At 40.5% G+C, this 13,294-nt stretch overlaps 1 protein-coding gene across 1 annotated transcript in view; it reads right to left on the bottom strand.

Annotated features, from left to right (window-relative positions):
* The window catches only part of LOC114668876 (inter-alpha-trypsin inhibitor heavy chain H4-like), an 84,456-nt gene extending 75,173 nt beyond the window's left edge, over positions 1-9,283 (bottom strand). The window contains 6 exon segments of the mRNA XM_028824869.2: positions 404-532; positions 1,426-1,536; positions 5,402-5,564; positions 5,733-5,837; positions 8,453-8,613; positions 9,136-9,283. Of these exon segments, the coding sequence (XP_028680702.2) occupies positions 404-532; positions 1,426-1,536; positions 5,402-5,564; positions 5,733-5,837; positions 8,453-8,613; positions 9,136-9,222 (756 nt within the window). The 5' untranslated portion in view covers positions 9,223-9,283.
* Between the last annotated feature and the right edge of the window lie 4,011 nt (positions 9,284-13,294).

Genomic DNA, 13,294 nt, shown 5'->3' with positions numbered 1-13,294 from the left:
TGTGTAAGCTTGAAAGGCTGAGGATAAGCTTGCTAAGAAGAGGGTTATTCCTGGGGCCTAGACCTCAATTTGTATGCATTTTTATAGGCCCGTCCCCTTTTTTGATCTTCAGTGTGGCAGAAGATCACAAAATATATTTAGATTGGGAAAGATTGAAATAGAGAGTTAAAAGAATAGGCAGGCAAAGCAGAAGAAAGAAGGATATTCAGAATAATTTCTAAATAACTATCAAGTTTGTGCCTTTAATCTAATCCCAGTTTTACCAGATATCTGTGGTCCTGTTTCTGTTTACCATTTCAGAAAAGCCCAGTACTGTGTAATTCATGTCTCAAACAAAGTGTAAAAGAGAAAATGTTTTTGTCATTGGAGCAATACTACAATAAAACAAGACAAAACGACTTACCTGAATATTGCCGATTGACGTCTCTCTTTTCACGTCATATTTAATTATAAATTCTCCATCCAAAATAGACTCCTGACATTCTGGACATTTCCGTTGTTGATCGATAGTTGGAGCAAATGAAATGTGAGCCTAGAAGTTAAAAAAGCAGATTACTAATTGTTCCTGGAGCTTTTCTCCACAAGAGATTGTATATTGTTTATAATTAAACCCCTCCACTCAGAAGAATCCCAACTTCATGATGTGCTGCAAAAGTGATCAAGCCAGACACATTGAGGCAGAACATGTGTATAATATTTTCCTCTCCTTTGTCTAAATGGATCTGAATGAAAAGAAATAAAATAACAATGACTGACTTTGTTTAAGCAGACTTTCCACATCTGTCTTATTTTTGAGTGTCACGAAAATGCCAGTAGAGGACGACAACAATGAATAACAAGAATAAACCTTATAGGTAATAGAATAAGGCAGTCCTTCAAAATGGAGACTCCACCATTACTTCTGGCACAAATAGACAAGTGCTGATAAACAGTATCATATTACAGCTTTCACTAAAGTTTGTGGTGTATGTCGCCATTTTGGATTTATGTCATAATCTGAAGTCGAACAAACTCAGGCTTAACAGACCAGTCCTGAGCTTCCAGGTTGGAAATCTGACTTAAGGGGGCTGTTCCCTTTGAAAAATCTGACTAGGAGCTTAGACATTCCAACTTCACACTTCAAATGGAACTCAGCAGAAGATTCAATGATCCATGAAGACCTGCCTACCCCCACCCTTGCAAGAAAGAATCCATATAATGGCCAAGACTACATCTGAATGACAGTCTTGTTATAGACTCACGTCTGGAAGGACGCTGCTTATTTAATTGTTCTGTTTATTATTCTACAGTGTATGGGGATCACCACTTGGTCCCTCAACTCTTTCTCTGGGTGTTGCCTCATCTTTTACAGCCTGCAATAGCTGACCAAGAGAATCATATTCAAATCTGGATTGATCACCTCTGAAAATAAAGACTGGACCATACCTTGTCTTCAGTAACCGTCTTCTGAATGGCATTCTTTAACTCCTGGGTTAGGAACTTCCCCTGAACATCCAAAAAGCTGATTCCCTGGGACTCTGAGACGTCTACATCAATCTGAAAAAAATAAAAATAAAATAACGGCTTTTAGAATTTTTCAAGGAAGGTGCATTTTTATGACAGTATTACCAGCAGTTTAAAGTAAAGGCCCTGTCACATTACATGATTTTTCCAGAGATTTTCACTCACAGACTTCATTTACGTTTAGTGAGTTGGAATGCAATTGCAATCTGCTCATGTGACTGCCAGTTACATCATTTGACATCCCCAGCAACTTAAATTAAGCAGACTGCACCTCATCCTGACAAAGCCAAACAGGTCTGATTTTATCTTAAGTTGTAGGGGTTTGTTTCTGTGTATCTGAGAGCTGACAAACAAACAGCACACAGCCAGAAGTGCAAGGCATCTACTGCAACAATGAGGAATAAGGAACGCGGGTGTTTTAGACCCTGCAAACAGAAGAGCAACTTACCGTCTGATGTCCCAAGTTTTATGCACCAGGAAAGAACGGAAAAAAGAAAAGAAGGCAGAAATAGCAACTAAACTTGTCATACCTGGAAAGCATTCTAAAAGCACCAGTGTGGATAAGCAGCATGTCACTGGCTATCAGAAAAAAGGTGTGAGCTCACGATACTTTGGAACTATGAAACAGGGCTGAAAGGTCATTATGAAGTCATGTAATTTGTCATGTCCTGCCATTTCTCATTGTGCAATCTGACATCTTCATGTGGTGAGCTCAGCACTGCAGTCATCAAAGTTGACATCTGCTCTGACTAAAAATCATACAATTATTTTTTTAAATAATTTATAACAATTTCTGCTGATATGTTTGAGCTACTGGACACCTGAATTTCTCTGAGGGGATGAATAAAGTATCTATCTATCTATCTATATATCTATCTATCTATCTATTGTGACAGATAGGGGGCACTGTTGTCCCCTTGAACCCTCGGACCAGATGCCAGAAACCAGATAAAAGTCCAAATTATTATTTTATTATAATAATACAGTGCACAAAGCACCACCACCTCCATTATTCCAATAAACAATAAAATAATCACATTCAATAATCCTCCACACCTCCCAGCAGCTCAGTCACCCTTCCTCCCAACTCGGCTCAATGCTCTGGTGTTTCCCATAGTCTTTTATAGTCCTTGACCCAGAAGTGCTTCTGATCCCTCAGTCCATGTGATTACCCAGCACTTCCGTGTCAAGTGAAAACTCTTCTTCTTCATCCCGGAAGTACGTAATTTCTTCTGTCGCTGTGACTAGGACATACTTCCAGGTTATAGTGCACATAAAAATCCTTATACCTCCCTGCAGCGTCCTCTGGCGGCCCCCATGGTATCCAGCAGGGCTGTGAAGGAAAACTCCAATGTCCATGATTCCCTGCTGGCGTTCGGGGCACCTCCATGCTGCAGGGAGGGCTCCATCTGGCAGCCTGGGGGTATTGGCCAGGATGAATGGCTGGCCATATCCCACAATATCTATCTATCTATCTATCTATCTATCTATCTATCTATCTATCTATCTATCTATCTATCTATCTATCTATCTATCTATCTATCTCATATAGTGCCTTTCATTATCTATCTATCTATCTATCTATCTATCTATCTATCTATCTATCTATCTATCTATCTATCTATCTATCTATCAACTTAATCCAGAATTCTTCTTTATACTGTATATAATATTTAACTACCAATTGTTCACCCACCTTAGTCTTTTCTCATAGAGGTTTATTTTATAAAATGGAATCATAAAGTATTTAAATGTAATTTCATAGCAATTGACTAATAACAGAAAACTATACTGTGAAAATGAGAACAATATTGAACAGATACATTTAAATGAAATAAAAATTAGTAGCACAAAATGACTGGCTTCAAATTTTTTTCTAATATTGGTTTTCATTTAGCGAATTTCTTTTCACTTAGTGGAAGAGAGGCTCCAACTTGAGTTTAGTCACCTTGGATTATTGCTAGTCAGAGCACATATATACACCCTGCAGGCAATAAAGTAGCAGCCTTTAAAGAAATGAGGGCATGGAGCAAGAGTGTCAGACATGTCCTTCTTTAGTTAGTGAAGCAATAAAAGTGAGAGCTCAGGGACTTTACAAGAAGTCTGATTGGTAGGACATGTCCAACAATGGAAGTGAAGACTTCTCAACTGGCAAAGGCTTCATGAAGAATGGAGGTTAATGTAATAATAATAAGAAGAAGCCACCATGACCAAAGCACAACTGTAGTGGGAAGCACCTACAGGTGATTTGTGAACAGAATCAGAATTATTTGTACAGGAATTGAACATCATAGCTTAGGAGCTGCTTATAACATAACACAACATCACATACAAATGACATAAATGGCATAAGTGGAACAGCATACATTATAAACAGTGGCAGAACAGTGCAATTATAAAGGAGAAGGATCTGAGGGAAGTGTTCAGAAGCCATTAAGAAGGTCAACAGAATGTTAGGTTATATAGCACCTTGGTGTGTGGAGTACAAGTCTAAGGAGGTTCTGCTCAACCTTTATAACACACTGGTGAGGCCTCATCTGGAGTCCTGTGTGCAGTTTTGGTCTCCAGGCTACAAAAAGGACATAGCAGCACTAGAAAAAGTCCAGAGAAGAGCGACCAGGCTGACTAGAGGGCTACAGGGGTTGAATTATGAGGAAAGATTAAAAGAGCTGAGCCTTTACAGTTTAAGCAAAAGAAGATTAAGAGGCCGACATGATTGAAGTGTTTAAAATTATGAAGGGAATTAGTACAGTGGATCGAGACTTTTACTTTAAAATGAGTTCATCAAGAACACAGGAACACAGTTAGAAACTTATTAAGGGTAAATTTCACAAAAACATTAGGAAGTTTTTCTTTACACAAAGAACAATAGACTCGTTTGATAGTAAGACGTTGAGGACTTTCAAAACTCAACTTGATGTTTTTTTGGAAGAAATATGTGGATAGGACTGGCGAGCTTTGTTGGGCTGAATGGCCTGTTCTCGTCTAGAGTGTTCTAATATTCTAATGAGGCAGACACACGGGGGTGCGAATTTCATTATTTATTTGCTCTATTGAGTTAGTTTTACAAATGTTTGGCACAAGATGGAGTATGATCACCGTGGACTGCTTATGCTCTTATGAACGAACATCGAGGTAATCAGCTTTTTTTTTTTTAAGTGTAACTTAATGAACAGACTACCATTGCCAGTTCTAAAGACTGCTCCGTTCAAGTACAATCAGTGCATTTTCGTGATACGGGGGCAATTTGCTGCGGCTCCGTCTTTCTTTTTCTATACTTTGAACGTCCTCTCAGAGCCCTGCACGTGCTGATACTTTTGAAAGCACATAAAGCACACAGGGATCAGATTTTCAGAGGGCTCCGAGTTTTTCATTACGTGTGGTCCCGTCTCAGAGTTTGCCGTCGATATGCACATGCCCAGTGTAGGCAAAGATCACCAGCACATGCGTCTCAGGTGTTTCAGTATGGACCCTGATACTTTTGTAAATTAAGTCAAAACTACGGTGTGGACGGAGACAGTTTTGTTTTAAAAAACACTGTTTTTAAGTACAAATGTGGTAGAGTGGATGTAATCTTACTTACATGTCGTTATACACATCGGCCTAATGTGTCTCCTACAATTCTCCTGTGGCATTATGGGAAAGGGAATGAATGTTACACAGTCTTTGACCCATCTTCCTTATCTTCTCTTACCATGAAGGTGAAAAATCAGAAACTGCTCCCCTTTTGGAGTGAGCCTTTATAGTCGAACACAACAGAAAGTTGACATCCATTAGAAGACCAAGACAGTAAGAGACACACCAGTGGTGATGTGTGAATGTTTTTCTATGTTTTTCTAATGCATTGCCAAATTTCTTGCCAAAGAGCAAAGTAAACAGAGTTTAATAAGTACTGTACCTTGAAGTTTTTCACCAGTTGTTGGGGACTGACTTTTATGACAATGTCATAGTTTCCTAAATTGCGTTTCAGCAGCTCCTCATAGGTGAGCTCAAATGTTACTTTGCTGTGTGCAGCAATGGCCACAGACACTTTAAACTCCTCCATCTTCCTCCCAGAGACCCTACAAACAGATAAGAGTAAACAATTACATGATCCAGGGTACTGTGCATTGAAGCTGTGTGTCACTTCGAGGAGACATTTCACACAGTCTGAATGATGCCACCAAGCAATTAAACACAGCAAAATAATGGAAGGACCCTTTCCTTGCCCAATTACAATCTACACCTACCTGACAAGGCCAGCACTTTCTCCTCGCGCCACAGCTTGGTCATACTGCTGCTTGGCTTCCTCTTTCTTCTTTACCACTCCCACATACGTCTTTCCTTCCATTGTCCTTCAGAGGCAAAGACAAACAGCTTTTAATGGATTCAGCCCACCACTTGTATGATGTGCCTGTTAGCTGGGTCTTGTATTTGAAAGCAACCCCTGCTCCTACACCCAGAATTATCCATATTTAGACCAGCAGAGGTTACGTGTGTCACATGAGTTCCAACATCTGACCGGACTCTGCTCTGTTTCTCAGAATGCTATAAGCCTTGAAGCCTTACATCCTGAGGCCAAGCTGGAGATACCTCCACTTTGTTGTTATTTAAGTGATATTTAGGAAGAACAGTTCACCATAATAAATGAGCCAGTCTCATTTCAAGGGATTTACAGTTGATAACTATGACAGTATATTTTGGCTTTTAGGTATACGAAAGACTGAAAGCCATCCAAATATCTACGTGTTTCAGTAGTCTCACTCACATCCATGCTACAATATACTAACAAACCACTGCTCAAAAAATAATTCATTGCTCACAGAAATACTGACAAAGAGAGAAAAAGGGGGCACCAAGCAGAACCAATAATTATAAACAAATATGAGACCAAAAGATATTGAAAGAGAATTCATTATTTAATTATAAATACAATGAACGTGATAATGTACATACTTAAGTGAAAATAAATTGAGCAGACTAATATGTAAAGAGTAACAAAAACAAGGGGGACAACATCCAATATTAGTATATAATCTCTCTATATATAAAATCCAACATATGTCTATCTGTCTGTCTGCTTTTCACAAGAGAACTACGTAACGGAGTTAGATCGGGCTTTTTTCTAGAATTTGCTTGAACAGTCAGTAAGTCAGTTGTCATCCAACCCACCATATCCATTTGCTTGAACATTCCAGTTGATTTTGCGACTTCACTCATCGCGGTAAGAATCATAGTTCGCTTGCAGGAGCGATATATTCGCGCTAATCCGAGACAGAGGCTGCGGGCCGAGGAGAGGAGGAAGCCTGACGTCAGGAGTGGGGAGTCAGTCTACCGCTGTGTTTTGGAGTGTAACTTGCATCTGCTTAGCTAGTGATACCTTTTTGTTTATTGGTTTTTAAAGTTTCTCCTGTTTCACTACTACGGGGAACGGCTAATATATATATATATGTAAACAAAAACAAAATGCAATATTATGAAAAACACATTGATGTCGAAAACAAAATGACCTAGTAAAGATGAAAAAAAAACTGAAAAAAGAAGAAGACACACTTTTAAATTGGAACAATAAATATTTAGAACAGCTAGTGAAATCAAAAAAAAAATAAAAAAGTAGTTTGTTAATAAAAACAAAACAATAAATGGAACAAGGCAATAATAATATCAACAAAAATATGGTAACAATAATAAAAACACAGTTGAATTCAAGAACACATATGAAGAACACTTTTGTCTTCATATTTTTGAATTCAATTGTATCATTATTATTACTGTCATATCTTTGCTTATATTATTATCATTTTGTTTTGTATTATTGCATTTTTGTTGACATTTTTCTTTTTATTCCTCTTTTGATTTAACTTTTTGTTCTAAAGATGATTTTTTTCCTATTTAAAAGAATATCCTCTTCTTTTTTCCTTTTTTAATTTTTCCTGTAATTTTTTATATCACTGTATTTTGGCAGAAGTGCTGGCTTCCAGGGCTCTAGGATCCAGTAAATGCCCCGTGGCGTTGGCCTAGGGCCCCTATAGGGTTCTTGTGACCCCCATAGCAACCAGGGCAGTTGTCCTCTCGTGGCCCGGGGGAGGTATAATCCCTCTCCCTTTCTTCCAGGCGTCTCGGCTGGGTATGCCGCCCGTGACAATGCATACATAAAAATAAGTTGCATATATATATATTTATTTAATAATTTCTTTGTTAATAATTTTTGTCTTCTGTTCTAAGAATGTTGTGTATTGTTTCATGAAGCTATTATCATAATATGTATTGTAAGTGGATTAGTAAGTGCCTAGTCAGGATATACGAGGGGTTTGAGGGTGGTCAAAATGCCCATTGCCTCAGGTGGCATCAGTTAGCGTGCTGGCCGTGCACCCTGGATATCTTGCATCAACCAATTAGAGTATGCATACAACTAAGTGTTTCAAGCATCAATAGAACTGGCCTCTCATAAGAGCAGAAGAGCCCTCTGTGCCCTCTTCTGAAATGCTGAACTCAACTGTCAATGTTTGTGTTGCGCAGCTCTGAGATCAAAGTGACAGGTGACACTTAGCCCTTTCTGCAGATAGGCAGATGGTTATTTACATAAGATGTCCGCTTTAGAAGACACCAGTGCCTACATGTGCTAGCTGAGTTAGTTATTTAACCTTCTTGCCCACCCACATACAATGGAGAAAAACAGCAGGGATAAATGAAGTGAGACATTGTGCTGTCTACTGGCAGCCCTCTCTTAGTTATTAACGTCTCCAGATGCATTAAACTCTCTCTGGTCTGTCATCAATCAGACACATCTGCTTCACTCAACTTTCTTTTGGGGTATTCCATCACAAAGACAGCCCCTGTAAGGCTGGGCTCATCAACTGACAGTTTTTCTTCGATGACCCAACAACATCAGAACATTTAACACACAGATGTCACCAAACAGCTCCTGGAAGGGTGTGCAATGAAATCAAACTCAAAAATGTTTACTCACATGCTGAAATTGCTGATGAAGGCACTTTTAGGAAGCTCCACATCGAAGGTGACCTCTTTGGACACATTGGCTCGGTTGGCTACTCGGCTGACCATCACAGTGTGCGCATATCGAGATGTCACTTTGCAGTCCACATTGAAGCTGTAGATGTCAAGATCAGCCTAAAGGTGTGCAGAACATAAAGACAGATGATTGGAGAAGCAACAGTCATGAAGGTGCTCACAAATCTCCTAGAAGACAACATCCCAGTCAGTAAGCAGAACACAAAACTGGAAGTCAATACCTAAAAACTGAAGACTTCCAGTGATGCTTCCCAAACATGAAAAATGAAATGACACATCTACATCAATGGTGGGAGACTTTGCTGGAGGGGACACCTTTATTTAAGGTCTTTTCAGTTTGCAAATAAAAAGCTAGAAAATTTGGTCAGACCTTGCGAAGAGTATAAAATCCCAATTGGCATCAGTAGCTACTGATGTCTGGGTTTCGTTCTTTTCCTTTATTTCCCATTTCATCAATTTTTAAAAATGGATTTTATTTTCTGGAGGTGTGAGATGAGGTTTCTGAAGAGGATAAAGCCCTGAAAGTTGTCACTGGGAGTCCACTCACCTACCTTACTAAACTCGTTGTACTTATTTGGCATACAATAAAAAATATATCAGGAATAAAAGTTAGACAGTTACCTCCTTCACGCTCCTCCGTGGTCGAGCAGATTCGGATGCTTTCAGAGTCCACAGACCAACAAGTAGAATCCCGAAAATGAGCTTCATGACTGCTTGGGGTCTTCTTTCCAAATGCAACAAGAAAACAGTTACAGCAACTGGGGGGTTTTATTTAATCCTGTGCATAGAATGGAGTTAATGATTTGCCAGTTGCTTTCCCAAATGAACTTTAAGTAAATAAAATTAAAGATTTTGGAATGTTTAGTCTTGCCCAATGGTTAAAAAGTGTTTATTTAGTTAACAGCATTTAACTTTTAAACTACAGTTAAAACCAGTCTGTATTCGGCAGAGTACCTGATATGCTATTGTTAAGCATTAATGATATTGTGTTACAAAATCAAAAATACATTTTTAAAAATGCTACAAGATTTTGCTTTGGCTGGCAGCATGACATGGGGCTTAGCACTTCTGTCTATTAGAGGCAGTGGCAGGGTTGACCCCTGGTGTAGATACTTTATTTGTGGACTTTGTGTGATCGTCCTTTATCCTCTTGAAATTCCTTTAGGTACTCCACATTCTTACAAACTGAACAATTGCACAGATGTTGTGAGAAACGAACAGTGAAATACACGGCTTGAAGACAACTTGGGATGGGATTTACCTGTCCACAATCATTGTTTTTAACTGTGGAAATTGTGCTATGCTACTGCTTCATTTGGATCTATCCCACCCCAGTATGACCAGGTGGGGGTCAGGGGGATTTGGGGGGCTTTGTTCTGCATAACAGTAACAGTGTCTGTGCAGTGGAATGATACCACCGGGTGAATATGTGTTAGACTGGTCCTTCCTGAGCCCCACTGTTGTAGGAGTACATACTGGCAAACAACAATGGAAATGTTACTTCCAGAATCGATAAGAGCACTGCCCCTAATTGTGTTAACCACCACCACACCTGTACACATAAGGGAGAGAGGGTTAGTAGAGGTCAGAGAACAATGCCTTCCTCCCTGGGCCCAGCTGGAGTCCATCGGTTCATTAACGTGTGGACAATTGCCGATGACATGACCCACCTCGCTGCTCTTGAAACAATGCAACAGAGGCAGGTGTTTGTCAGAGTGACGGATTAAGTGTCGCATCCGCTGGGCTCAATACGTGAGCCACAACCTTTTTGGGGTTTCTGGTGATCATCGGGCTGTTCCAAACACTTGACTTGCATCACCATCTGGAGTCACTCAAAAGCCTCAATTAGCAATTCCATATTTTTCCACACTTAGCTGTGGACTTGTCAAGCAAGAGATTTAGGTAGAGCACGAAACTAACTCCAACACCTCCTCAGTGGTTTTGGTCCACGGTTTGAGCCAGCATCCGAATTTCCCCAAGAGCTTGAATACTTATAAGCACACCAGCCTCTCAGGGCTTAAGCACCACATCTGCTGGTCTGCAGTACCGCAATATTAGGCCAGAATCCTAACCATTGAGCTGATCGTAGTTCCCGGCCAAGGTCGGAATAAGCCCTCTGAGCCTCAACTGTTAGGAATGGGGCCAGTATGTGTGCCCAATCAATACAATCCAAGTGATGATGTGACACTGTATGTTCATTGGGACAGAGCAGCACACATACCTGGGAGGGCACAAATGATCACTCTTCATGGAGAGCCATCCATGCAGCTGGATGAGCCTCCAACTCAGCAAATTGGGGCTGCCGATTGCCCACCTAAACTCGCAAAGCCTGAACCTCACCAGATGCGTGAGGTTTACTGGTTTCTCTATCTCCGGTTGGAAAATCCTGCCGACTACGCCGCTGTAATAGACAAACTGAGAAATCATAATGGGTTGGGTCACTGCTGATCTCCGTAAAATTGCAAAAATAACACATCAGTTTTACACAGAAAGATGATAATGTCATCCTACAGCCATTTGGTGGCAACATTTGATACCAGACTGGAAAACAACCACAGAGGATCATCTATTTAAGGGCTAAGGATCAGAGATGCAATACCCTCAGGCTCCACAGGAGGGCCCTGTGGTTTAGTGACTCCAAGATTTTATTAAGCATAATTGACCTAGGTGGAAATATAAGACTTTCTAAGATATTTCTAAGACCAGTAAACCTTTGAATCAGGAGAGGATTAAACAGGTCAGGACTGTCTGAGAGACTGAGAGACTAACGAGAAGAGAGAGGATGGAGAGCTTTTACTATTATGTAAGGTGGGCAAGTTGACAAATAAGGATTGCACTTTCATTGTTCCTGTGTTTGACCCAACTTTGTGTGTTGTGTCAATAAATGCAAAACGTTTATACAGTTTGGTATGTATGGATCCACCTGGACCATTAATTATGAGGGCACTCCTTCCTACTATGCAGGCCTTTGACACCCATTTCTCTCTGGCTGGAAGTACAGTAGATATTGGCAGTTTTATAGTAATGTGAGGCAGATTACTACTCCTTTAGTAATTGGTTACGGTAGTAAAAAATTAAACTGGTCCAGAAGATTCCATTTTGTTAGTGATCTGGCACCACAGTTCAGCAGTTCTCACAGGTCCTGCACCACAAAAGCAGCAATGAAGTGAGACTGTGCTGTCAGATACTGACAAAATTTGGGCTTTTCATTAATGTCATGATTAGAAAATGATTGTAAAAACTGTAAACAGTGGGTCTGCTATAGTATTTTGGGAAAAGAAAATATCCATCAATTATAGGTAAACAGAAATGTTTACATAAGTCAGAAGGAAAAAGTGAAGGACAAAGTGGGGGAGGCATCAATGGGAAAAGAGGACGTTTCATTAAAGCAAAGTTTAATGAACTTTTTGTCATCTAACATCTGTGTGGTTTTGGTTGAAATCAGAGTGGGAGAAACACTGCAAATATTCAAAGCACTGATGACAAGCAACATAGCTAAAGTGACTTACAGGGAGGTCACTTATGTCCTAAGACAGCAAGCCATAGGGTTTCACAAGGTCTGTGTGTGGGTGTGTGTGTGTGTGTGTCCTGTCCTGCCAAGCAATTTGATTGGTCTGTTTGGCTGTGGTGGCTCGGTAGTAGGGTTAAACCTTAGGGGTGCAAAATTAAATTTGTGATTGTGACAATATTTTTTTTTATTCTTTTGCCGAGTGCGGTGCAAATTGAGATTTTAGAACACCACATGTGGGTCAACTGTCACATTAGAATTAGAATTAGTGAAGAAAGATTCACTGATCTTGACTTTGCCGATGATGCTGTGATCTTTGTGATGTCAGTGGAGGCTCTGATCGGGGCACTTGAGAGACTGAGTGAGGAGTCTGAGTGTCTGGGCTTGTGAGTGTCCTGATAAAAAACAAGATCCAGGCCTTTAATGACCTCTTGGGCACAGCCATCAGCAGTATGTCTGCCTGCGGAGAGAGTGTCGACCTTGTCAAGAGGCTTACTTACCTCGGCAGTGACATTCATGTCTCTGGTGACTCATCCAATGAAGTCAGTAGACAGATTGGGAGAGCATGGAGGGTCATGAGGTCACTGGAAAGGGGTGTGTGTGTGGCGCTCTCAATATCTATGCAAAAGGACAAAGGTCCAAGTCTTTAGAGTCCTGGTGCTTCCTGTCTTGCTATATGGTTGCGAGACATGGATGCTGTCCAGTGACCTGAGACGAAGACTGGACTCCTTTGGTACTGTGTCTTTCCAGAAAATCTTTGGGTACTGTTGGTTTGACTTTGTGTTGAATGAGCGGTTGCTCATGGAGTCCCGAATGAGGCACATCACCTGCATTGTGAGGGAGTGTCAGTTATGGCACTTGTGGCGCGATTCCCTAAGGGGGATCAAGCTTGCAGGATCCTCATTGTTGAGCTCTTGGGTGGCTGGACCAGGCCAAGGGGACACACATGTAACACTTGACTGTGGCAGATAGATGGTCATTATTGGAGGGTTAAGCTGGACCACGTTTCTGCCTGGGGGTTGCCAACCAGGATCCTGAGTTGTTTTGTCATGTGGTGGGTGTGGCAATGTGCCAGTGCATACTCACCAGCCTGACCTGACATGCCGGTCATCATACATTTAGACCAAACTTCATTAGTATGCAAAAATAATATAAAACAATATAATCAAACAGTTGTGTTGAGTGTTTAGAGCATGTACTGTTTAAAAAAAAGTCACCCCCTGTCCCCTAAATAGTGCCACTCTAAATAGTGAAACTGGCCCTGGATTAGTC

The sequence above is a fragment of the Erpetoichthys calabaricus genome, chromosome 18, assembly GCF_900747795.2.
Source record: "Erpetoichthys calabaricus chromosome 18, fErpCal1.3, whole genome shotgun sequence".
Taxonomy (NCBI): domain Eukaryota; kingdom Metazoa; phylum Chordata; class Cladistia; order Polypteriformes; family Polypteridae; genus Erpetoichthys; species Erpetoichthys calabaricus.
This window is presented reverse-complemented; position numbering and strand designations above follow the sequence as displayed.